The sequence below is a fragment of the Phoxinus phoxinus genome (genome assembly GCF_949152265.1).
Source record: "Phoxinus phoxinus genome assembly, chromosome: 25".
In the NCBI taxonomy this organism is placed as follows: Eukaryota; Metazoa; Chordata; class Actinopteri; order Cypriniformes; family Leuciscidae; genus Phoxinus; species Phoxinus phoxinus.
Genome location: NC_136900.1, coordinates 17,522,116 through 17,548,429, shown reverse-complemented (window position 1 = coordinate 17,548,429; position 26,314 = coordinate 17,522,116). Strand labels below are relative to the sequence as shown.

General features: G+C 36.4%; 3 protein-coding genes across 7 annotated transcripts; 2 read left to right on the top strand and 1 right to left on the bottom strand.

Moving 5' to 3' along the window:
• Nucleotides 1-2,336: 2,336 nt before the first annotated feature.
• Nucleotides 2,337-8,707, bottom strand: LOC306994077 (uncharacterized protein; the record flags this gene model as incomplete). The annotated part of the gene is made up of 10 exons (XM_079604391.1): nt 8,609-8,707; nt 7,010-7,141; nt 6,832-6,921; nt 6,062-6,235; nt 5,882-5,965; nt 3,903-3,947; nt 3,685-3,816; nt 3,095-3,184; nt 2,837-3,010; nt 2,337-2,423 (listed from the first exon to the last, which is right to left on the bottom strand). The coding sequence occupies exons 1-10, from the start codon at nt 8,669-8,671 to the stop codon at nt 2,337-2,339; spliced, it is 1,071 nt and encodes a 356-aa protein (XP_079460517.1). The 5' UTR covers nt 8,672-8,707.
• Nucleotides 6,117-17,706, top strand: LOC306993820 (interleukin-17 receptor A). The gene is made up of 11 exons (XM_079603943.1): nt 6,117-6,256; nt 13,353-13,403; nt 13,489-13,513; nt 13,602-13,745; nt 13,904-14,028; nt 14,112-14,232; nt 14,928-15,079; nt 15,183-15,257; nt 15,340-15,409; nt 15,577-15,693; nt 16,326-17,706. Exons 2-11 carry the CDS (start codon nt 13,386-13,388, stop codon nt 17,345-17,347), a joined length of 1,869 nt encoding a protein of 622 aa, XP_079460069.1. The 5' UTR covers nt 6,117-6,256; nt 13,353-13,385; the 3' UTR covers nt 17,348-17,706.
• A 145-nt stretch (nt 17,707-17,851) lies between these two features.
• LOC306993819 (uncharacterized protein) lies at nt 17,852-26,043 on the top strand. Of its 5 annotated transcripts, none has more exons than XM_079603938.1 (19): nt 17,852-18,058; nt 18,280-18,442; nt 18,955-19,069; nt 19,293-19,467; nt 19,559-19,670; nt 19,772-19,878; nt 20,655-20,781; nt 20,975-21,095; nt 21,175-21,260; nt 21,426-21,580; nt 21,953-22,012; nt 22,092-22,155; nt 22,239-22,333; nt 22,411-22,539; nt 23,306-23,420; nt 23,521-23,658; nt 23,760-23,926; nt 25,259-25,344; nt 25,426-26,043. In XM_079603938.1, the coding sequence occupies exons 2-19, from the start codon at nt 18,373-18,375 to the stop codon at nt 25,622-25,624; spliced, it is 2,121 nt and encodes a 706-aa protein (XP_079460064.1). In that variant the 5' UTR covers nt 17,852-18,058; nt 18,280-18,372; the 3' UTR covers nt 25,625-26,043. The 5 variants fall into 5 exon arrangements, with proteins under 5 accessions (XP_079460064.1, XP_079460065.1, XP_079460067.1 ...); XM_079603939.1 differs by having other exon boundaries at nt 17,903-18,058; nt 18,343-18,442; XM_079603941.1 differs by having other exon boundaries at nt 17,906-18,158; nt 18,343-18,442.
• The last annotated feature ends 271 nt before the right edge of the window (nt 26,044-26,314 follow it).

The window sequence follows — 26,314 nt, the reverse complement described above, 5'->3', positions numbered from 1 at the left end:
CATTCATAAATTAATTCAAATTCTTTAATGACAGGGGTAATCAGACCCTTTAATCCGTGCGTTTGACCTATTAGTTCTCTACAGCGGTAAGAGTTCTGTGCATAGTTTAAGCAGAGGTGAAAATCTTCCAGGATTGTCGCTAATTTGAGAGACATCTGAATAGATAACAATGCAATTGTGCCCAATTAATGTATAAATAATAATTAAATCCTTTAATATATACCATCACAGCTAGATAATCTGTAAGCCTGAGTATGACACATTTGCCATCAGAAATAACCAAACACACAGCTGTTAGTCTCTTATGGCCACTGAAAAAGACATACCTGCTAGAAGAAGGAAAGAGAGGAGTGTGAGTAAACTGGCTGACAGAGGAAAGAATGAAATCCTTAGAGAGTTTCAGCACCCATGAGAACGTCTTTCTAAAATAGAACTGGTCTGTGCCACTCTTCTGTTCACACAGTAAACTAGCGTAGTATAACTTTCTTTAGGACGGAGACATGCAGCCATGCAGTGTGGACCAGTTTGAATGAAGGCCAAAACCTTATTGACCATCAGAGTGACCAGTTCAAAGGTCGTCATAACAGAAACCAATCTGATTGGAAATGCAAATTACAATAAACATTGTGATCTTATTAAGATACAACTTATAAATTCTATAGTTAAACATTATATTATGAATTCATATTAGAAACATTGTCTGCATGTGAAAAATAGAAGGGATGATAAAAAAAAGTGGAAGTGGAAAAAACAAATAGCGAATAGTTTTTGTAATCGAAGTTTATACCAGTTAATTGTAATGTGATGTCATGCCATGACATCTATCTCATGAACGTGATCATTTCCAGGCACATTATGCGACTGATAGCTGGCAGAACACGATGTGGTGTAATAAATCATTTCTTGGGTTATAGGACAGCGAGCAGGTGGAAGGAGAGGCCAAATTGTAAAAACAATTCAAGGGGGATGGTGTGGTCGTGGGGTAAGGGTAAATTTGTCTCATTTTTAAAACTTTGTATTTATAGGATTAAAGAGTAGAATAAAAATCTGCATAGGCAGTATGAAATAATTTATATGACTAGTGTTATATGACTGAGCACCAGAGACTCTGCCCTACTCACACCTCATTCACTCCAAGAGACGTAATGAATTACCACCTGCCATTTGTCCTGGATTTATTTTTAGGCCATATGGCCAGATGATGAAATGCCGAATGCAAGTTCTTGTCTTTAAATGGCTTGTGTTCGTATCAAAACTTCATCAGCCCGCATAATCTGCTAAGAACCACTCTTTTTTTGCTCTGATCAGTATCATATTATGACGCTAGTTCTATTTTTTATTATTAGGCTACTATATTTTTAAATGGATGGAAATGTAATTGTAGCTGGCCCTTTAAGAGATCAATAAACGCGGATGAAAAAATAATCAAGTATTTTTGAGCTACACCGATTTGTTTTTTAGTAGTCTCACCATTCAGTCGTCATCTATCTGTCAAATTATACATGACACAATGAAAACTATGCAAAACATCTGAAAGATCGTGCGTCACCAATGTTTTTGGAGCATGCGCTATTTTTGTCCAATTTTAGTCGATCAACATGTATAGCCTAGCGATTAGCGAAACGTAAATGTACTCCAAAATTGGACTGGCACGATTTTAGTTGGTCTACTGACATATAATTATTGCTTTAATCCAACTTTTCAAGGTAGTGTATTTTTATTTTATTTTTAGTTGCACCAATTTACAAATATTGTTGATTGATGTTAGAACAACTGAAGGAATTCCCAGGACACAATGTTATGTCTGCTATGAGGTGAGGTCAAATAGATAAAAATGTATGGCAAGGTCAGAGCCTTGTCCTGCTACATTTAGGGCTATTGTTGTATCTAAACATCTCCAGGGGTCTTTTATGTTCTGTTTCGTCTTTATTGCTGGCAGTTAGTTTTAATAAAGTAATAGACAAAACATTTAGCCTTTCTGATCTGTATTTATTTTTTAAGTCAGAAAAGAGCTGAACATCACATAAATCATTAAGTTGCACATCAAGTAAGTCCGAGACATCGTTTTCTTGTCTAAATTAATTTGAAAACATGCATCCATGAACGAACGCTATTATTAAAAATCAAATTCACTTTGTATGAACTTGCATTGATTTATACATTCATTTTGAAATGTTTCTGAATTCCTGAATTCTGATGTCAGATCTCATGTAGCTGCAATCTGTAAGAAAGAAAATTAAATTCATTGCTGAAAGTCAAGGTGAAATATTTCATGCAAGACGTCTTCTATAAGAATATAGATTCTTATTCTGTAAGAATATTTATTCATTCACCATCTATTGTCCAGCATCAAACAGCTTCTTCCTGCCCTCCATTCCAGACATGGCCTCCACATTCTTACGCCAGTCAGTCACCTCTTCTTTCTATGAGAGGAACAGGTGTAACAACAGGTATGAGTTAAAATAGCACAAAAATACTAGCTAACTTTTTAGTTTAGGGTCCAATTCTCACTAATAACTAGTTGCTTATTAGCATGCATATTACTAGCATGTTGGCTGTTTATTAGTACTTATAAAGGACTTATAATTCTGCATGACCATATTTTACATCCCTAAATCCTTTTTCTTTTTTTCTTTTGGGATGGGTACCCGATACCTAAACTTAACAACTACCTTACTAACTATTAATAAGCAGTAATGAGCAGTTTGAGGCAAAGGTAGTTAGTTAATAGTGAGAATTGGACACTAATCTAAAGTGTGACCAAGTGCTAAATTAATTGAATACATTTCAACGATACAATTCATATTTCAATGATTCAGTTTTGTCCGTGACTTACCTTCTCCTCTTCTTTCTTGTGTGTCTTGAGGTTGGCTTTGAAATCCACAGACTCTTTGACTTTGGAGCCCAGAAGAGCACCCAACATGGCATCGGCAGAGATCTTCACCCTCTTCAGTGCAGGTCTCTTCATTTTGCCTCTAAGTTCGGTGATCTTGATGTTTAAATCTGTAATCTAAAGCAGCCACATAAAGTTAATTCCAGTGGATTTCCGTTGAAGCTAATAAGATACAAAGTGATTCCCCAGATGGTGTAGTACCTCCTTTTCACTTTTGGTAACCTTGGCCGAGATGTCGTACCTTTCTTCATCTACAACATCAATCTTTTGATGAAGGTCTTTGCAGAGAGCCTGAGAACACAGTATTGTCAAAATTACTGGAGTGGTTGACAATTCTTTTTTCTTCAATAATGAATTTTTAAAATGAATAAAAAAAATAACAAACCATCAATTGCACCAATCGAGTTAATAATTTGCATTAAGTCTTTAATAATAATCAAATAAGTTGGTCTTCTTTTAAAGAAGACACCCAGCAGATTATTGTAGAAGTGATAGCAGGTTCAAAATATTAAAACTCTAAAATTGCACATAAAAAAAGAAAGAAGATGCATTCCAAATTTAAAGTTGAGATCACAAAAATATGAACCCGCTAAATGGATTTAAAGAACCGTTTCCATAGTAAGACAATGTCCAATTTCAAAAAACGGTTTACACAGGATGAATTATGAGTGTTTAAGCTTTCGAATGAAACCTAATTTATGCTCATTACTAAAATATGTTATAAAGGCAATAAAAAGCGCACCAGGTGTCTCGCTACCACACTGACAGTTAACAGGCTATGTTAGGTTTACCTGAAGATCTTGAACGGATAGACCGGACAATTGTAGAGGTGGAACTCTCTCACTCAAGGTGGTCTCTCTCTCCCTCTGCTTATCTTCCTTTTCATTTACAAGCATAGACGACGCTTTCTTCAGGAGCTTTGTCTGAAGCAAAACGTATCAGAAAACATTGCTAAATGCATCATCTTTAGAAAAACAGACATCTCTGTAAAACAGACAGAACCAAATACCTTTAAGAACAACCTCCTGGAAGCTGAAATCTTAGATTTGGGTCGCTGAAAGAATAAGCACATTTATTGGGTTCTGTTCATTAAAAAAAAAAAAAAAAATCCATGTACAAAAGTGAAAGTTATAAAGTCCACTTACCTGTCTAAAATTGCAGTTTTCAATTTATGAAAAGAAATAGTAAAAGTAGTTGTAATTAATGAAAAGGAATAGGAAAATGATAGTAATTTATGAAAAATATGGATGTTTTAAACATGTACATTTACAACAAGATAGCAGATGCTGTATGGATAGAACTTAAAAGACAGAATACTTACGACTCGGACATTGTGACCTTCTAAGTGCAAATCTTAGTCAAAGATCTGAAATGTAAAGACCGGTGACTCACTCATAAGCGGCACTTATTAAATAATAATGCACTTCATAAGCATAATTTTGGAGGTACATGCCACTTGAACGAACACACACACACACACACACACACATCACACAATAGATTAGATAGATTTCTGATGGATGAACCAGAATCAGAAAGCCAAAAAAAGTAGGAAGCAAAAGTCTCAATTGTTTCTCCTAGACAGCAATGAGACTTGTACTTGAATTTCCTACAGCATCAGATCAGATCTCAACAAATTAACCAATCATGTCTCATTAAAGTTTTCAAACACCAAACTATCTGTGCTATGCTACACATTAATTTGATGTCAGCACTTGTATCTCATGGGTAATTCTGTTATTTTTAGAGCAATCAAATGCATTGCTTTTGCTGTTAGCTGTGCCAAATAGTGCAATTGTTCATACAGTACCTGTTTCTCCAAAGACCACTCCAAGTGAATGAGAAGAGTGGGACAATGTCAGTACGCAAGGAAACCCAAGCAAATTTTATTGCCTCTTTGGCTTCCTCTGAGTGGCTCACTAAAATAGACTGAACTCTTTTACCTAGAGGCTCATTTTACTCAGCACCACTAAAACACAATTGCATACATTGTCCACGGCCGGTCCCTCTTCATTTCCCATTGTTTGACCGTACAAGGCAGAAAAGGATTTGCTGAAGTCAGCCAGTAGCTGTATGACTGCAACTAAAAGTGACCACGGAGTCTAGTGAATTTTGAATTGATATAATGATTTATTTTGGAATATAACATGAATAAATGAATCACGGTATCTGTTGTTTCTTTTCATTTTCATACACGTACAAAGGGTTTTATACATATCCCAAAGGGTTTTATACACATCCCAAAGGGTTTTAGTATAGTGTGAAATCCAAACGAACGGCATTGAATATGGGTAAATATACACACAACATGTGGTAACTTAAAACCAGTTATGCACATATACAAGTGCAGAAATGCATTTCAAGGACACCGTTTGCTTTGCAGGGGAATTGTATGGTGACACAACACGTTTCTTTGTTGCATGGGGTCATTTAATTTTGGAATGACATTACATTGCAATTTTTGACTTCCAGCAGTGTAGAAAGTGTTACAATATCTGACATATTTTATTCCCGAACAGAACTAGTTCACAATATTGCATACAATTAATTTCCAGTCTGATTATTTTTCTCATGCATATATGATGTATTTAGCATATCATACACAACGTATCATATTTAGTTTCAAATGTAAACACATTTGTACAGAATGTCCACAAGTTGCAGCAAAAGACAGGAAGTGGTAAAGACACACTCAGAGCTAAGCTCACCTACAAAAAACACAAACTATGAACATTATAAACAGTTGTGTGTAAGTGTGTGTGTGTGTTGTTAATCATAACAAATCAAAGTTGTATTTGGTTTGTTTTTTCTTGCTTCAAACCATGTGTGTTTCCCTGCCTTGGCACACATCTGTTGCTCTTCTTTCTTGTTACAGAGTCTGAAAAATTAGGAAAACAATGTCATTTTTCCGTCAAAATGCTTTTTATTTTATTTTTTACAGCACTCAAACACAGTTCAATTTGACAAATTAGCTTAGTACCTTCTTTATTGTCCAGCAGTAAACAGCTTCTTTCTGCCCTCCATTCCAGCCATGGCCTCCACATTCTTACGCCAGTCGGTCACCTCTTCTTTCTATAAATGGAACAAATAAATAAAATAGGGTTGGAATGAGTTTCGCTTTGTTTGAATGAATGCATTTATATTTCTAAAAGACTGAAAGGTTATCACCTTTTCTTCTTCTTTCTTTACTGTCTTTAGGTTGGCCTTGAAATCTGATTTCGATGACATTTTGGATTCAGTCAGCGCACCAAACATGGCATCATGTGACTTCTTGACCCTCTTCAGTTTGGTTCGTTTAGTTGTACCCTTCATTTCCCAAATCTTCTGGTTCAAGGACTGGATCTGAAATGGACCACAACAACGGTAATTTGCAAAACAACCTTTTTGATGTCGGGTTTGCATTTATTCGTCTGAGAGCAGTTGTTATTGCTAACTAAAAAAATAATTTTCACAAATTGAAATAAAATAAAATATACAAATTAGGTGAAAATCTTAAACTTAAAAAACTTAAACATAAATTATAAATCTTGCCTTGGCAACTAACTGAAATCAATCATTGTTACCAATGATAACTAAAGTACATAACTAAAACTGAAATAAAAACAAAGATGTAGAAATGTTTTAAAAAATTACAAGCACATAACAAAATTACTAAAACTTGAAGTCAATTTTAAAATATAAAAAACTAAAAGCTAATTCTAAATAATAATAAATAATATAATAGTGTATAAATAGTAAAATAGCACTTTTTGAGAGACATTGTGCAGGTCCTTCATCATTTGTATGTTCTCTGGGATTCATGACCTTGACATTGTTAGTGACAAGCTTTACCTTAGAGCTACCGCAGCTAAAACCCGGTTAACATTTTTATTCATGAATAAACTACTATTAATCTTTTGTTTGTCTGTCTAAACGTGATACAACATCGCAACCATTACCTCTTTTTCATTTTTATCCACTTTAATTTCAAGATCATATCGAGCCTCGTCAACAACATCAATCTTGCGGGACAGCTCTTTGCAAAGTTCCTGCAAAAAACATTAATGTGAATATATATATATATATATATACTATTTTGCATATTGTTATTGCAGAAGTTTTTGTTCTAGAAAATACCTGGAGCTCCTGTGCAGACAGACCAGATAGTTTGAGAGGAGGAAGCCTCTCAGTAAGAGCATCATCTCTGTCTCTTTTATTCTGCTCTTTCTCAGCTGCCAGCAGAGATGTGGCCTTCTGCAGTAATTTGCTCTGTAATGTAACAGCACTGACGTGACTATGAAGTTCCAACAGATTAGCACATAGCTTAGCGCATAGCGCAGCACACTGCTAACACGGCTGGCCATTTCGTCATGGATTCTAGTCTTGCGTTGCATTACTGTAATGAAGTTTAATATTACATATTCACTATAAATATTATGTTTATTAACCAAATCAGTATTTCTCAACAACAACAAAAAAATATACTCTATTATTGAAAAGTTTGGGGTCAGAAATATTTATCAAGATTTTTGAAAGAAGTCTCTTCTGCTCACCAAGGCTGCATTTATTTAATAAAAATTATGAAATATTATTGCAATTTAAAATAACTGTTTACTGTCTTAATATTTTTTTTAATGTAATTTATTCCTGTGATGCAAAGCTGAATTTTCACCATCATGCTGCGTTCACGCCATTTACATAAAATAAATGTAAATAAAGCTCTATATGTGAATCACTCTCACTGATGTCATACACGGAATGGTCTGCACAGCGCCACTTCAAGACAAACACACTTTAAATCTGCAGTGGTCAGGTGGTGCAGTGGTCAGGTGGTACAGTCGTCAGGTGGTGCAGTGGTCAGGTGGTGCAGTGGTCAGGTGGTGCAGTGGTCAGGTGGTGCAGTCGTCAGGTGGTGCAGTGGTCAGGTGTTGCAGTGGTCAGGTGGTACAGTCGTCAGGTGGTGCAGTGGTCAGGTGGTACAGTCGTCAGGTGGTGCAGTGGTCAGGTGGTGCAGTGGTCAGGTGGTACAGTCGTCAGGTGGTGCAGTGGTCAGGTGGTGCAGTGGTCAGGTGGTGCAGTGGTCAGGTGGTGCAGTCGTCAGGTGGTGCAGTGGTCAGGTGTTGCAGTGGTCAGGTGGTACAGTCGTCAGGTGGTGCAGTGGTCAGGTGGTACAGTCGTCAGGTGGTGCAGTGGTCAGGTGGTGCAGTGGTCAGGTGGTGCAGTGGTCAGGTGGTGCAGTTGTCAGGTGGTGCAGTTGTCAGGTGGTACAGTCGTCAGGTGGTGCAGTGGTCAGGTGGTGCAGTGGTCAGGTGGTGCGACTTGTAGCTCTCGGAAAACTTTGAGTTTACACGTTGTAAGTTCTACAAGCACGTTAAAGGTTTTTTACCGTTAAGAGTCGTTAGGGTAATTACGTCATGGCGTGAACGCACCTTTACCTCCAGGCTTCAGTGTCACATGATCCTTCAGAAATCATTCTAAAATGCTGATTTTGTACTCGATAATCAATGTTGAAATCAGTTGAGCTTATTTTTGTGGAAACCGTGATAATTTTTTTTATTGCTGGATACCTTGATGAATAGAAAGTTCAAAACAAAAACATTTACTTGAAATAAATTTTTTGTAATGTTTTAAATGTCTTTACTGTCAGTCACTTTTGATCAATTGAATGCGTTATTGCAAAAAAAGAAATCCAAACTTTTGACCAGTAATGTATTTTTTTAATAAAACAAAACTTACTTTTAAGAGCAGCCGCCTTGTGGCAGTATACTTTGTTTTTTTCTGAAAAGCAAAACAAGTCATGTTTAATCACTCCAAATTATTTTTTTGACCTGCTAAATCTTATGAATTATTGTAAAGTTTGCCAAAAGGGAAGTGACTTACAGGACTACAATGATGAATCACAGAGCGCAGCAATAAGGAAAGAAAAGAAACACAAAAATGGATTAACAAAAGAGAAAACATTTATCCACTTTACCGTTTTAATCATAACATTATTAAAGTACTTACCCTTCAGACATGGTTGTTTCTCTTTATGGACCCTAAAAATGGAAGAGTTCTCATTAAAATGTAAAGTTTTAAAGTGTTCAAATAGACCAAAGGATAACGTTGCTTTTTCCAACACAAGTCACCATAACAAAGGTCATGAATCTCCAGATGTGATCTTAAATGTGTTTCGGGTGATGAAATCATTGAGTGTATGTTTCTTGAGCGTCAGATTTGCGTAGAGTCGCTAGGAAACATTCCTACAGTCCACACAGTCTGGAAAGGTGACAAGTGCCAAGTATTTGAAAGGCAGAGGAGTCACAATGTACAGGATAATTTAATTTGGAGCCCTCGTATCCAAAGAAGAGTGCTTTATATAAAGCACCGGTGCCAAGCACTCTGTCCGTTCCTATTTTTTTCATTCGCACCTATTGTGCTTGATAAAGCACATGGTTGTTAGTATTTCCAGCCTGACTAAATTTGAACATTGCTGCCATTCTTTCATGGCTCAGTTTCATGCCCTAGCCTTGAACTCACTATACTGGATGCTAATGCTTTCATACGGATCCTAGTAGCCAGAACTCAAGTTTTTGGAAAAGATTGCTTGTATTTTATACTACATTATCTGGATAGTCTTTTTATTTTATTTAGTTTTTTTAAGTGAAAAAAATGCATTTAGAATTTTTTTTTAAAGCATTCTATTGCCCAAAAAAATTGTTCGTACAAATATAGGAAGTTGTGAAGAGTTCAATCAAAATCTGGCCACTAGTTCAGAGGCGTAGTTTTTTAGTTAGTCACCAGAATGAATTATATGCTAATTTCTTGCATTCTCACCTGAGAATGGTTTTCAGGATCTAATTGGTTCTGGGAGCCAAATCTTTCTAGAACATTTGATCTCTTCTCCAAGTCTAAGCTAGCCGTGAAACCGCTACAGAATTTCATAACATACCGTACATTCCTTAAAGTTGACACAAGCAGCTTGTTACGAAAATACACAGCGTGGCGCTCGCTGTGGGGAGCCGCGGTCGTGACACGGGAGAATGTAGGACGGATATGCATCCATCCTCCCGACAGTGAAGGTGTAATTATGATAGTCTCCAAATGTGAACTGTAAATCTAAGAGTGATGAACAGATCGTACAATACAAATCCTCTCAGATGTTTAGCAATAAACTCTATATCCTTAAGTATTCATGACAACATGTGTGGGTCCATTAAACTTGGGCTGTGAATGTGATAGCTTATAGGACTTACCTTGAACTTGGAGACAATCAGGGCAGGATGTGTTGCGTGGTGGCGTGGAAGAAGAATAAATGTTATATGATTTTTTTCGTGCAGGATTTATGGGTTGAATCCTGCATGTGAATGGCTAACTAAAATAGACCCCTGTTACGCCTCTTGCACACAAGTGTGCAAATATCTGGGCAATTTGTTTTCCACCTCCAGGACATGGACATACACACTTCCAAATGACACACACTAGCACAAGGGTCATGCACTTCAATTCTCTTTTGTGTAAAGTAGCAACTGGAAAAGGACACCCTAGGTTAATAGGGTGAAACAATGAACTAACAGATATCACCACCATACTTCCCCAGATTATTGATTATATTATAAACATTAAAAAAAATGTGTTACAAGTTTTCTGAATTGTTTAAAGATACAAATGTACTAATTTGCATAAATTACCAGAAATATGTAAAATCTCTTGATTTTGTGTACTTGAGTCAAAAATACTGTCAATAACGCCCCCAAAAAAACAATGTGTAAAGTGTGTCAAAAGATATATGAATAAACCCATTTGTAAACACCTTTAGAGTATACGATGTACTAAAAACGGAAAAGTTTTTGCGTACAGACGACAACAATGCGAAAACGACTAAAAACACTGTATTCTGCTGCCAGGCCACACTTAAAAATGAGTTGAATCTTGTATAATTTTTTTTGGGAAAAATACTCAACTTATTTTGATTAAAGCAATGTAAAAACTACATTGATCATATCATTTTTTACAACGCAGTAGTTGGCAATGTCACTTTGTAAAGAAACACCACACGCCTATAGACTGAAAACGTAATACCCATGCGCTTGACGTCATTGTTTTCACTAGTTTTAGTAGTTTACATGGAGACGATAACGGTATCGTTCTCAAAAACTTGCACTTTGAAACCCGTTTTCATAACGTTGCTTTTCACGCCCCTGAAACGTTTTTGTCGTGTACACGAACGTCTGTTTTAGTTGAAACCGGTGTCGTGTAAACAAGTGCTACTGAATAATTCTGGTTCAGTGCAGTATATAAATATAACATGAAATATTTTCATTTAAACTATTTAATCAAATTTAATTTAATAGGACTGTAACTATTTTTTGTACGTCTATTTTCTTGGCATATTTGGTTTTGTTAACTCCACAGTTATAATAAAATGTTCTCCTCGTAAACGCTAAAGTTAACTGGCCTCTTTATTAACTTGCGTGCTTGTGTTTGAGGACCATAAAGGCAAAGTTCTCCAAGGCTATGGTGCCTGCGTGCCGTGTCTAATGGGGTGAGGGCAGACAGTAACTCATGTGTACTTGTTAAGAAGGGCCTGACAGCACACTCCTAAAATCAGGTTTTAATTATAATTTACACAAGGTTGTATGTTTTTATAATGCATTCAAAGCTCGTTCTCGTCCACAAAAAGCTGCATGCTCAAACCTATACTTTAATGCTTAATGACAATGTGACATTGTAGTATTTTTTATAAAAGATTGCTTTTTTAAATGATAGTGACCTTTCTATTCAGATGGGTCATGTAGGTCCTGCATGCTGTGATCATTTATACTGTGATTGTGCCATGAGTTTTGACTGTGACAGAATGAGACGGGGGGGGGGGGGGGGGTGTTGCAAGGGCTTCTCAAATCCTCTGCTGACTGCTGGCATGTAGCGGTATAGTTATCAGTGTCAGCAGAACTCATGAAGTCATTTTAGTGCTTAAATGTGGAAGTTTGCTTGTTAGGGTCGCTGTTCTCTTCTTTTGAAGTGTAATTAAAACGTTTGCATTATAGGGTGTGTTTAAAGACAGTCTGGCTAATGGTGTTATAATTCTATTTGAAAATATAATTTACTACAACTTAATAGAAAATTGCTGTTTAAAGAGATGGAGAGAAAATATAGTGCTTTTGTACAATGATCCAAATAATTCCACTTATTACTCTTTAAACTGACACGAGCCCTCTAGTGGGCTTTTTTTCCAACAGTATGCCTTTTAGATGTTTTGCTGGTCACTTGCTGGTGTGTATAATATATATATATATTGTTCTAAAGTTTGGGGTTGGTTTTAATGTCTCTAAAGTCTCTTCTGCTCACGAAGGCTGCATTTATTTGACCAAAATACAGTAAAAACAGTAACTTTGGGACATATTATTACAATTGAAAAGAACTGTGTTCTATTTGAATATAATTTGAAATTAAATGTATTCCTGTGATGCGAAGCTAAATTTAAAGGAACACTCCACTTTTTTTTAAATAGGCTAATTTTCCAACTCCCCTGGAGTTAAACAGTTGAGTTTTACCGTTTTCGAATCCATTCAGCCGGTCTGGCGGTAGCCCTTTTAGCATAGCTTAGCATAGATCATTGAATCTGATTAGACCGTTAGCATCTCTCTCAAGACCAACAGAAAATTAGTACACATGTACACATGAGTACACGATGTAACTACAGAAGAGTCAAGGTTTAAATAGGAAAAATATGGAAACTCTTTGGTCATTTTTTTGAGAGAGATGCTACCGGTCTTATCAGATTCAATGATCTATGCTAAGCTATGCTAAAAGGGACCCGGAGATCGGCTGAATGGATTCGAAAACGGTAAAACTCAACTGTTTAACTCTAGGGGAGTTGGAAAATGAGCCTATTTTCCTTCAGAAATCATTCTAATATGCTGATTTGCTGCTCAAGAAACATTTCTTGTTATTATCAATGTTGAAAATGGTTTAAAATCGTTATGACCGTAAACACAACAGTAGTTTATAGATATACACAATATCTAAGCTATATATTATAAAATGTTGCTTAAAATGGTTTTCAGAAGTATAACAAATTTATGTAGTTTACTGGAGGAAAATGAAACTGTTAGGTTATCTTCCATGTCTACACTAAATTGTTATTAAAGTTGTTTGTTCAACTAGTATCAAATATAATGTCTGACAAACAACCGAACTACCACTACTAACTGTGTAGTAGAAGGGCTTGATTTTAAGGCAGACTTGAATATCAAAGGAAATGTTTCTGAGAAAAGCTTAATTTCTTTGTGTGCATCAGGCTCCTCCTCCCCTTTATCTGATCTCCTGGTTTCCTCTGAATACAGATAGAATTTGATAAACCATAAGAGGATGTTCGATTCTGTTCCACCGGCACTTCAAAAACAGCATTTGTCTGGTGCAGTACAAGACAAAAAACTTGCTTGCTAAAATGAGTAAGATTGTTCTCTTTCTGTTCATTATTTCATACGTCATAATGAAGATCTCAACCCTGCATCTCATTGAACTCCCTCCGATGGAATGTTCTCAAGAGGTAAAGATACTGTTTTCTTCCCTTTTATATATAGAACATTAATGCTATGAATGTGTTCATCTTTCATTATGCTTTTTTCTGACAGGGGGTAGATTGCAAGGTTCAATTAGGTAAGTATGTTTTCTCTAAATTAAGTAATGAGGTTTTTAAAAGACAAAATCAAAGGTATGTTCATCAAATATCTCTTTGACGTCTTAGGTAACTGTTCAGATGAGGATTGGAAGATGCCAAGGAATAAAGCCCCAGGTTCTCCGCAATGTACCGCAAATGTAAAAGCCAAGAGGGATGAGAGTGGACAGTTTGTGCCAATTATAAACCTTACATGGATCCAATTACCTGACAGTAAGGCAGATGATGTACAGCTGTGTTCGAGACTTCAATATTTGAATCAAATCGTTTTAGTCAAATTGCTTTTTTGCACAAAACATGTACATCTGGCCCAATTGGTTTCCCAGCATAATTCTATTTAAAGTTTTTTTTCTCTATGTTATTTTCCACAGGTGGCATATTCTCCCTCAAAGGGACTGAAGTGCGTGTGGTTGAAACGGCCACAAATCACAGCGTTTGTGTTCGTTACATTTTTCGTAACACACTGTTGGAGACAAAAAACCCAAGACAGGGCATGGTGAGAGTACTAACTCTTGTATAATCATGTACTATGCAGTATTTATGCCACTGTTTCAGCTTTGTTTTCCTTCATCTTTTTAGTGGACTTTTTCTTTGGACAGAATTGTTGTCACACCCAACTTCAAATACCAGGTTTTTGTAACCAATTTACCAAAGCCAAACATAGGAAGTTATACAGATATAACCAATATCACAATTCCAGGTGAGATAAATAACGTAATCTTAAAAAAAAAAAAAACAGTTGAGGCTTGATGATTAGATACTGTTTATATTTAGATTTAGATTTGTTGCAGTTATTCAAAGTCAGCATGAAATGGAGGTTGCAGTAGTCTTTTCTTCCCTATTGTGACGTATATCCAAGTGAGAAACAGCTGCTAGAACGAGAAAAAATGCACGGCGGGGCTTGATTTTGTCCGAATTGATTGGATGTGGTTTGCAATTGGTCGATCTCATGTGAGTGACAGGTTGCCCCGCCCTCTCGACGGTACACTCTAAAAAATGCTGGGTTGTTTTAACCCAAATTTGGTTCAAATATGGACAAACCCAACTATTAGGTTAAAATTTGTATTTAAAAATGTAACCCAACGGTTAGGTTCGTCAATATTTGACCCAAATTCAGGTAGAAAAAACCCAGCATTTTTTAGTGTAAACATGTCATCAGAGAAGAGAAGAGAAGAGAAGAGATGTCGCTGCAAGAGAGAGAAATGTATTTGATATGAATATAAAAAAATTATGTTGTGCACGGATAATTCATTTATAATAAATATTGCAATGTTCCATAAAAAACAAGAATATTCCATTTTGATTTCATGGTGACTTTAAGCGAACAAGTTTTCTAAAGCAAATGTTTTAAACAAGGAAAACCTCCTGTCTGTATAAATCCGTTTGTCATTTTAGAGAGCTTTTGGAATAAGGAGGTAAAATGGTCAGTGAGTAAGAAAAATGACTTGGTGATGACCATAAAATTCGAACCACCTGAGTTCTCTGACCAATACAAAGTCTCCATCAGTTCTGACCTTCACCCAGAATCATCTCACATTGTCATAAAGGTATGTTCAATATTCAGATTTAAAGAAAAAGACTCGGTATATGTATATTCCTTCATAAACGTATATTCATATAGCATGATGTTAAAAGAAATCTGTTTTTAAGGACAACAAGACATTTCTAATGGTTAATTTCACACTGGAGGCATGGTGGATAACTCACTGTAGTTTGGACTTGGTGGTGAGTTAAAGTATTATTTGTATGTGTGCTGTTTGTTAATATATAATATCATTAAATGGCTAAAAGATGTCCTGTTCAACAGATTCAGCCACTGTCTGTTCAAAGCATGAAGAACTGTCTGGATTACAGAGAGAAAGTTAATATCTGTCCCTGTACGTAATACACAGTAACATTAAATGTCTTGTTGCCTGTTTATTTTGAATTAGCCTTTCAGATTATGATTCACAGCAATGCAAATGTTTCAGTGTATGATCTTGAATGCAAGTAAAGTTCATTTTTGTATAGGCTACCATTATCTCTATTAACATGTTAATGTCAGTTCTTCCAGATGCTCCTGTCGCTTTTATTACTTTGGTGATACTGGGACTGTTGTTAGGGATATTGGCAGCTGTTGGTTGCTGTGTTGCATTTTTGCAGAACAAGGATTCACATAAAGGTTAGTGCAAATTAAAACATCAAATAAATAAGTATGCAACTTAAATTTGCAAAGACAAAGGTACAAGACTCAACGGATTTAGTAAGGGAAAGAACTAAAACTATTCATTTACTGTTGTTATGTATATAGAAACAATATATTTTACGTTTATTGCAATATGTGCATATGTATATATGTAATTATAGCGGCATGAGCTCGATTACTTCATTTACTGTGCTTCGTGTGGGCGTTGCTTAACTTGTTTGGCCTCAATTTGATCACAGCTAAATAGTTGGAATTTTCTGTACAGCATCATGGGTAATGTAGTTTTCACCACGAATTGAGCTGTTAAATGCAATTATTTAAAAAAATTTTTTGAAAAAATGTGAACAGATACCTTCAACAAAAGCATATATCATCGAGTAACAACCTCGTAGCTCACCGTAGGGTCTGCATTTTTAAGTGTTTTACGTTATCATTAAAAATATTTGTTTTACTTCTGGAACCCAATTGTGGCATTCTATTGTGTAATAAAATCAGATATTGGCCACATTGTTTTGTACTTTTCAATTGTTTTGCTGATTCTTCCACTTACTCTTTATTTATTGAATACATTTTGAAGGTGTCTTAATAATAATCATGACTTTTGATAGAAACGCCGTCCTCCGACATCTCTACCTGTGCAAAGGGTAAACTGGAGTGGAGTCCCGTTCAAGAGCACAAGAGAGTCATCATCATCTACTCTCTGGACCACCCCCTGTACAAAGAGATCATTTTGAAGTTATGTGCCTTCCTGAGGGCTAAATGTGGCACAGACGTCACTCTGGATCTCCTGGACTCCGTCTGGCTCAGCACAATCGGCAGAATTCAGTGGCTAGATACGCAAAGGGAACGAATCTCCAAGTCCTCAGACAAAGTCCTGATCCTGTGCTCTCCAGGCGTACATGCGAAGTGGAAGGCCATGTGCGGTGAGCGCAAAACGAGACTGAAGGAGGATGAACGTTCACCCATAGGAGACATGCTCACGCCAGCCCTGAGCCTCATCATACCGGATTTTGTTCACGCTTCGTCTTTCCACAAGTACATGGTGGCTTATTTCGATGACGTGTGCTGTGAGGATGACGTTCCAGCACCTTTTAACGTGGTGGTGAAGTACAAGCTCATGAAGCACTTTGAGGAACTATACTTCCGGATCTTAGACATGGAAAAACATGAGCCAGGGCGGGTTAAATGCATTGAAGGCATTAGGGTGAATGATTACTTCAACTGTCCCTCAGGACGAGCCCTTCGGGATGCTATTGAAGCTTTTCACAATTACCAGCTGAGGAATCCAAACTGGTTTGAAATGGAGCTTTTGGACACTGATGATGAAAAAGAGGAAACCATCTTGGAGTCAAAGTTTCCTATAAACTATAACCCTGACACTGAATGCTATAAGCTGATTGAAGAACATAAAGCTCATGCATTTGTCAATATGATTAAGTGTCATGATGAATATTTCTTAAAGTGTTCCATCGCAGAGACGGGCATATTAGTGAACGAGAATTCTTCAGTTCTTACCACAGATGTGCACTCCAGTGGTCCGGTTCTGAGTAGCTTTACAACTATAGATGTGAAAGGTTTACCAGCAACCAAACCTGTCGCACAACATGCTTTATGCTTACAGCCTTTGTGAATCTCTTTGAATTAAGCTTGGCATTATCAGACTACTGTATTTTTATGAGTCTGAACTTTTGTCTACTGTATGTATAAAATGGCATATTTAGTTATGATATTACTTTTTGGCAAATACAGAAAAAATTATAAAAATGTCAGAATATAAGACACTTACTTTTAGCAGATGTTTAAATCTAAAGCTATTTACATTGCATCCAATGTACACATTTTATCATTCAAGGTACACATTTAATATTTTTGCATTCTCTGGGAATTTAACCCATGATCCTGGCATTGCTGGCATTGCAAGGAAATTAGTACAGAATTGGGGTTATGACAACCTATAACCAAAAAATATGTAAATATTATTCTAGGCTTACATGATTTATGAAGAATATATGGAGTACCATTGATTGAAAATAAATAAATAAATATATTTTTAAATAATATATCAATTTGAAATCTTACTTTATGTATTATTAAACAGGATACTTATTTTGAAAGGATTCTCCTAAAATGATTAATGAATCAATTGCCGTTATGAAAGGAGTTCTGAGTAAAAGTCAATTGATGGGATTCTCCTCGACTAGTACAAACAGACCCAACCGGATCAAAGTTCATAGTGGAGTCGAGCCGAGAAGAATGCTGCAAATAGCTTAAATTGAGAAGTTATTATCCGAAATAAAGATAGGGATTGATTTAAGCCGAATCGTGACTGAAGTCACTACTAGTGAGTAGCGCGTGAGAAGCGTTTTAATGAGCAAACACAGCTTGTTTTCTTTTACTCTTTACTGAACGTTGAAGTCCTGAATTGTTTACGCACAGGACCCGTATGTTGAATTTATTCTTTAGTGATTTCTTTTGAAACGTGTGCAGAATTGTTACTGTTGCATATCAGCACGTCGCTTGTCTCAAACAAACAGAGCATGACACATTTTTCCCTTTGAAAAGTTTGGAAACCCTCAAGCAGGCGGTGGTTTGATAGTTTTTTTCTGCTGGTTTCGAATTATTTAGTTTTGCTGACCTGAAGATCCTGTTTTGAAGATGTTGTGGAGGTTATCTGCGTTTATTAGACGTTGCATTACATCTTCATCCAGCAGACATTGCAAAAAAGGTAAAGTATAGCACGTAGCACAAACCACATCTGCTCCACATTAAAGAGATTTACACTCAGAGAAACCAATTGTCCCGATTTCATGTTTCTCTGCAATGCACTTTTCAGACTAATTGCACTGCTACTGTACCACAGTCTAAAAACTGAATATTTATTTTAAAATATATATTTCGGAACGTTCAGAATGTCCAATTTATTAATGTTTTAAACCGTAAAATGTGCCAACGTTTTGAGAACATGATTAAAGACCAGATAACTTTGAACGAACATTCTATAATGTTACTGGAAGAACGTTTGTTCATAACTTTGAGAACCCCCAGCTAGAAAGTTCTGAGAAGAACACTTACATGGTTAATTAAAAACATTTGTCGCGATCAATCACCATACACCTGACTCAGAGAGCCGATTCAAACTGGGTGAAACCTGTCTTGGGTCGCCAAATTTGAATGTTTAATGGTACAGTAGTTTGAATACGTTGACTGGGTGAACTATTCCCTATTTCTCCATAACAGACAGCCTGTTTACCATCCATCCTAATGTGAAAGAGGCGTTAGCGGATCACAGGCCAGTTGTGGCTCTGGAAAGCACTATTATTACACATGGAATGCCTTATCCTCTCAATCTCAGGTAAAAAAAAGTAGAAGATAAATCTCGTACAGTGCTGTCAAATCCTCACTGAAGTCAAGGTTGCCACATGCCCCTTTATCTTTAAAAACAGAACAGACTAATTATTTTGTACTATTGCACATCTTTTTTAAAGACTAGAAGACTTTGAATCAGTGCTCTGAAACATCTGATACATATCTGGATTCAGTATTTGCCAATCGGCTGCATTTTCTCTGTATTTCAGCACAGCAAAGGAAGTGGAAGCTATTGTGAGGGCTGAAGGTGCAATCCCAGCAACCATTGGGATTATTGAGGGGAGGATTCACGTGGGCCTTTCTTCGGATGAACTGGACTTCCTAGCACAGAGCAAAACGGCACTAAAAGTGTCCAGAAGAGACCTTCCTTATGTCATCAGCAAGGTCTGGAAGACTGGAACTGATGTAAACTTTTATTTGAATCATGTGAATATACATTTTAATGCGAAATGTCTGTTTTTTTTTGATAATGCAGGGTCTGTCGGGTGGCACTACTGTCTCCGGCACAATGATTGTGGCTCACAAAGCTGGGATTCCTGTCTTTGTAACCGGAGGCATTGGAGGAGTACATAGAGATGGAGAAAACTGCACGTTTATTTAACAATTGTCATTATTTCCATGTGAAATATGCACATTATACTTATTATATACTGCCTATATTCAATGACTGACATATTATCTCTTGCAGCCTTGGATGTGAGCGCAGACCTCACCGAACTGGGTCGAACACCTATTGCTGTTGTGTCTGCTGGGGTGAAATCCATCCTAGATATTGGTCGCACTCTTGAGTTCTTGGTAAGTGCTCAAACCCATTCACCATTTTTTGCACAATTTCATGTAAACACAAGAAAGATACTTGGTGGTCAAGTTGCGAGCTGTCTTTGCCGTCATCTGATGCTGACTTAAAACGTAAGGTCGCTGATTTTCAACCCAATTTCTATTGTTGCAATGTTAGTTGTAAATTAAGAAATTCCCGTTTATTTGTCAGCAAAAGTTTCAGCTCCAGGACTCTCAAGAAAACTACAGATTGTACTTTTGCATTTTTGTATCCCAGCCCACAGGCAGTCGAATTGGCATAGAATTATTAACAAAACCATTATTTTAAGAGTAGGTTTCTCACTGAAAATGGTATATCGTATTTGTGACCCTGGATGACAAAACCAGTCACATGGGTCATAAAAAAAAAAGAAAAGATTTACACATCATCGGAAAGCTAAATAAATAAGCTTTCCGTTTATGTATGGTTTGTTAGGATAGGGCAATATTTGGCCGAGATACAACTATTTGAAAATCTGGAATCTGAGGGTGCCAAAAAATGTAAACATTGAGAAAATCGCCTTTTAAAGTTTTCCATTTATGTTCGCGATTGTGCTGCATTCACTCACAAAAATAAATGTTTTATATTTTTACGGTAGGAAATGTACAAAATATCTTCATTAAACATTATCTTTACTAAATATCCTAATGATTTTTGGCATAAAAGTAAAATGTAATACCCCTAGTAAACCGGGTCAGTCTTGATTTCATATATACTTAAATTCTCATTCATAGATCAATGCTTTTATTTACAGGAAACTCAGGGTGTGTGTGTGGCCACATATGGTGATTCAAAAAGCTTCCCGGCTTTCTTCTCTCGGCAAAGTGGATTTACTTCTCCTTACGTTGTCTCCAGTCCTCAAGAAGCAGCAGATCTTATTGGCAAGTCTAAGTGTTTAAGCTTTTACCGCACCTACATTTGAGTAAATGTCAATATTACACATTTACCGAAAGCTGTAGTGATTGTAATTGAAAGAGCTAGATGAAACAGAGATCATAGATAATGTTTCTCTAATGTAACTCATCCTGCTTAGTCATTCATGAAGGGCTCTTAAACGCTCTCTTTTCTCAACAGCAAGCACACTATCTCTGGGGCTGAAAAGTGGTCTTCTGTTGGCCGTTCCCATCCCAGAGGGACATGCAGCCACGGGACAACTGATAGAAGACGCCATACAAGCAGCCGTGACCGAGGCCAGGTAGAGAAAAAAAATGCCTGGAGTCTGGACATAACAGTTGCCACATACAATGATACACATTTTCTTTGTATGTTTGAAGCTCAAAAGGTGTCACAGGAAGAGATGTCACTCCTTTTATCCTTCAGCGAGTCAATGAGCTCACTAAAGGGAAGTCCTTGCAAGCCAGTATCCATTTAAGACATAGGACATTGTTTTGCTTATTGCAATTATATTCTTATATACTTATAATGACATTTTGATTCATATGTAGCTATTGCATTGTGGGGTTGTAGTGTAAGTGGTCTGCACTTTATGTTTTATGGTATTTTCCTGAAGTTCATTCATTTTCAGATATAGGACTCATCCATAACAATGCCAAGGTGGGCAGTCGGATTGCATGTGCCCTTTCTAAACGCAAAGAAAAAAATGGAGGCAACTTCAGAGGTGATAGTAAGACCCAAAAGTCAATGGCCCAGAGAATGGACTCCAAAGCTGGAAGTGATATGGTAAGCTTTTATAGAAAGACTAATGCTAAATAAATAAATAATTTTTTTTTAGTGTTGTTGTTGTTAACTAAAGTTAAATTATTTTAAAATACTCGTTAATTGACATAAAGCTTTAATTAAATGTATAAATATTAGACAAAACACTTGAAATTTAAAATAAATAAATGGAAATTAGAAATGTTGCCTGAATAAATACATTACTAAGTTACTAAAATGACTAAAACTGAAATAACAATAAATTCAAGCTAAATAAAAATATAGAAAAGCGAATAAAAATGAGTAAAGCACATAACGAAATTAACCTAAAATGAAAACTGAAAATATGAACATAAAAGCTAAATCAAAACACACTTAATAATTAATTTCCCTCAGATTGTTATCGGTGGAATAAACGTTGATTTCATCGCTAAAGGAACAACAAAGAAATTGGTGGTAAGTCTAATAACCAGCTACCGGAGCTGAAGTTACATGTTTATGACAGTATGCAGGTCAATATTTGTATTCTATTCAGTTTGGTCAGACAAATCCAGGAAGTGTGTGCCAGTCATTTGGAGGAGTGGGCAGAAATATTGCTGGTATGTTATGTGTCATTCATATTATTATGAATTAATATGTACAATTCCTCTCTTTTTTACAATTGTCCCTGTATTTCCTATAGATTGTTTAAGCCGATTAGGGTACAAACCTCTTTTTATCTCTGCCATCGGCAAAGACTCTCATAGTGACGGCGTGTTAAACTATTGTAAACACATGGTGAGTTATATTTTCTACTTTGCGTTTTATTGCTCTTGTAGCCAAAATGTTTAGTTTTTTTGCATTTTACTCATCAGAATACAAGTGCAATTGCCAGATTACAGGACCAAAGGACTGCAACCTATTGTGCTGTCATAACTGAGTCTGGAGAGTTGAGCCTGGGATTGGGCGACATGGACATCCATCAGCAAATACAAGAGCAGTATGTACGTATATTCAAAGAGTACACTACTGTTTAAAAGTTTTAAATGTTTTTGTTCGCTTATGCTCACCAAGTCTGCATTTATTTGATCAAAAATACAGTAAAAACTATTGTGAAATATTATTACAACTGCTTAATACTTTAATATGTGTTCAAATTTAATTTATTTCTGTGACGGCAAAGCTGAATTTTCAGCATCATTATTCCAGTCTTCAGTGTCACATGATCCTTCAGAAATCATTCTAATATGCTGATTTGCTGCTCATGAAACATTTCTTATTATTATCAATGTTTAAAACAGTTGTGCTGCTTAATAATTTTGTAGAAACTGTGATAAAAAAAATTCAGGATTCTTTGATGAATAGAAAGAACAGCATTTATTTGAAATAGAAATCTTTTGTAACAAGGTCTTTGACACAATGAATAACTGTATGATTATTTTCTAAAAGAAAAATCTTACTGACCCCAAAACAAAAGTGTAACTTTGTGACCTTTAGTCCAGTTGTGTTAGCTTGGAGACCATCTGCACGCTAATTCGAAACCTTGACAAAAACACATTTAAAATGTGTCACTTTAATCCAGAATAACAGAGGAAAAAATATTGATGACTCATCTTGCACTCACTCATTTTGTCCAATCAGATGCTCTTTAGAGTAAGACTGCCCCGCCCCCTAATAACACCAACCAACTAACAAGTACTTCTACAAAGGGGCTTTAAAGCAACGGTAACAACTATTTTGAAAGCATAAATCTTTTGTTTTTATGTTCAGGTTTCTCACTTTAAGGATCAACTTGCGTCAGCATCTCTTGTAGTTCTTGATGGCAACATTCCGGTTTCAACGATTGATTATGTGTGCCGTATCGCCAAGAAACATGCAGTCCCCGGTAAACTCACTTATCTAATAGCCTACTGATTCCGAGTGTTGACGTCATAGTTTCCAGTCAGATGTTATATGCATATCTATGTCGTTTTCTTTTTCTGCAGTGTGGTTTGAGCCCACGGATGCTGATAAGGCCTGTAAGCCCTTCCTGTCAGAGAGCTGGAAAGCCCTGACCTACACCTCCCCCAACCTGGCTGAGCTCTGCACCATGAATCAGACACTAGATCTGCCCACTCCTACAGGTAATGTAGTTAGCTACAACCTAAAATAAGAAAATGGCTGACTACTGGACAGGAAGTGTCAGAGCTTCTTGAATAGTAATCAAAGCATCATTTTGTTTCAGAGTTGCCCAGATCGCTTGAGGATGTTTTAGGCTGTGTACCGGCTCTCTGCCGCCCCCTGCTGGAGCATCTACAATGTGTGGTGGTCACTTTAGGTTCGCTAGGTGTGCTGGTGTGTGGAGAGCATGATACTGGAACTGTAAATCTCCAGCCACGAAAGCAAAATCGGGTATGACGGGCTTATTATTTAAAAGATGTACTATCCGTTGTCGCAGATGATTCAGTGATTGCGTCTCCTCAACGAGTCAGATTGTCCAGTGGTACAGTAGGTCATTTTATTCATTAGTGTGATGCTTCATTTTTAAATATGAATTATTCTAAAACAAAATACCTCTGTACCTGTTTTGTCTGCTGTCATAAAGGGAGAAGCGGTCAAGCAATATAAATATTTAGGGACAGTACTTGATGATCAAATACATTTTGAAGCAAACACTGATATTATTAGAGAGAAAGCTCTCCAGCGTATGCATTTTCTAAGGAATCTTTGTAGTTTTAATATGGAGTAATAGTCTCTTTTATGAAAAATATTGTATACCTGTTTTATTGAATCTGTCTTAAGTTTTTATATTATTTGTTGGTACAGCAACCTCGATGTGAGGAATAGGAGTAAATTGAGTAACAGTTATAATGTGCAGCAAGATAGTGGGGGCCGACTTAAGGAATATTACACACATTAATGAACAAAGGAACCTTTCCGATGTCACCAATCCATTGTTTCCTGAATTTCAACTGCTTCCCTCAGGCTGGAGATTTAAAATCCCTTTGTGCAAATCAAATTGAGAGATTTAGAGTTCCTTTAGAAAAAGAATCCCTTTATACCTGCTGTGATCATGTTTTTAAATGACTTATAATAAAATGATTGTGTTGTGTTGCTGTACATGAACTGTATGTTTACTGCTGTCTATAACAAATTGTCTTTCGAGGACAATAAAGTAAATATTATTAAAGTTCCCCTATTATGCTATTTTACACCTAAAATAGGTTTACCGTACATACATCCAAGGTCGAAAAACACTTTATTTTTCTCATGATGTACATTGCACATCACCTCTTTTCTCACAGTGTCTGAAACTATTTGATAAAGGATTCAGTCTCTCTAAACCCCTCATTTTTGAGAGCCTGCTCAGCTCTGCTCTGATTGGTCAGGCGGCTGTCTTTTGTAATTGGTCTACTCTGCTCTGATTGGTCAGATGACCCAGTATGTAATGATTGGTCAGACAGCTCAGTCTGTTGTGATTGGTATACTCTGCTCTGATTAGTCAGAAGGCCCAGTCTTTTGTGATTGGTCTACCGCTTTTAGCACATAGACTAATTCCCGATGGACAAAATCAAGTCCTGCCCTACATTTTTGTTCTTGTTTGAGAAGCCGTTTCACTCGGATATACGTCACAATAGGGAAGAAAAGATGATTGCAACTTCCGTTTCATGCTGACTCTAAGTGTCTTTTAAACCCCTTTACTGTAATATTAAAATATTGCACATTGTTTATGCCTTTTTATAGCAGAAGGGACGACTGTGTGCTGTTCATTATCCTGCGCTGGCTGTGAGCTCTAAAGAAACAGTAAATGTGTCTGGAGCTGGTGACAGGTATGTTAATAGAAGTATTTATTTAACATCATGCGCAATGAATAAAACTGTTTCACATTAGTCTCTCTCTGTCTCATCTAGTTTTGCTGGAGCAATGATGGTTGGGATCCTTCAAGGGATGGAAACAGACAGCTGTGTGCGAATGGGTCTCCTTGCCGCCCGCACGTCCTTGTTGTCTCCTCATCCAATAGATCCATCTCTGACAGCCGATGTCATCCATCCAGACAAGTCACACTCTCAACCTTGGTCAAAGCCTACATGTGTGTGGATAGAGGACTGAAATTCACAGTGCATCCGATGGGACATGTGCTGCTTTTGTGGGGTTTTATAGCAAACAAACTCAATGATTGGTGCGTACTGAGGAGTTTATGTTTTGGATGCAGACTTCAAGTGTGTTTTAATTAATTGAAGTTGAACATTGATTTATAGTTCAAATAAATGGATCGAAACCTCTATCACATTGAGCTTATAGGTAGTGGTGGACCATCAGCAATGTGAAGATCCTACCTCATGACTGTACTAAACATTTATGATTTTAGCATTTTACAGTATTATAACATACTTGTGATAATAGCTGATATTTTTAAGAGCAGAGTTAGGAGCTCTATTTTTTAATTACTGATTTTTAATTATTTAAACTACTTTTTTGCATTGCATTTAAAATTTTGGAAAATAAAATAACATGTTTTTCTTCTTTCTAATTATTGTATAATTATTATTAAATTGTAAAGAACATTAAATGTATATTACTTTACTATTTGGTGAACTTCAAATAAAAAAAATTATGATAAATTGAAAATAAAATTGATATAAAAACGTTTTTTAAATAATTTGTTTTAACCTATGCAGTAATTTTTATTAAAATACTGTCAAAAAGTACTTTTCCTAAATCTGATCACATGAAGTTGTATCGCCCCTCGTGGCGAATCTAGAACATTGCTGATGTATGTTGAAAATTACGTTTACAGAA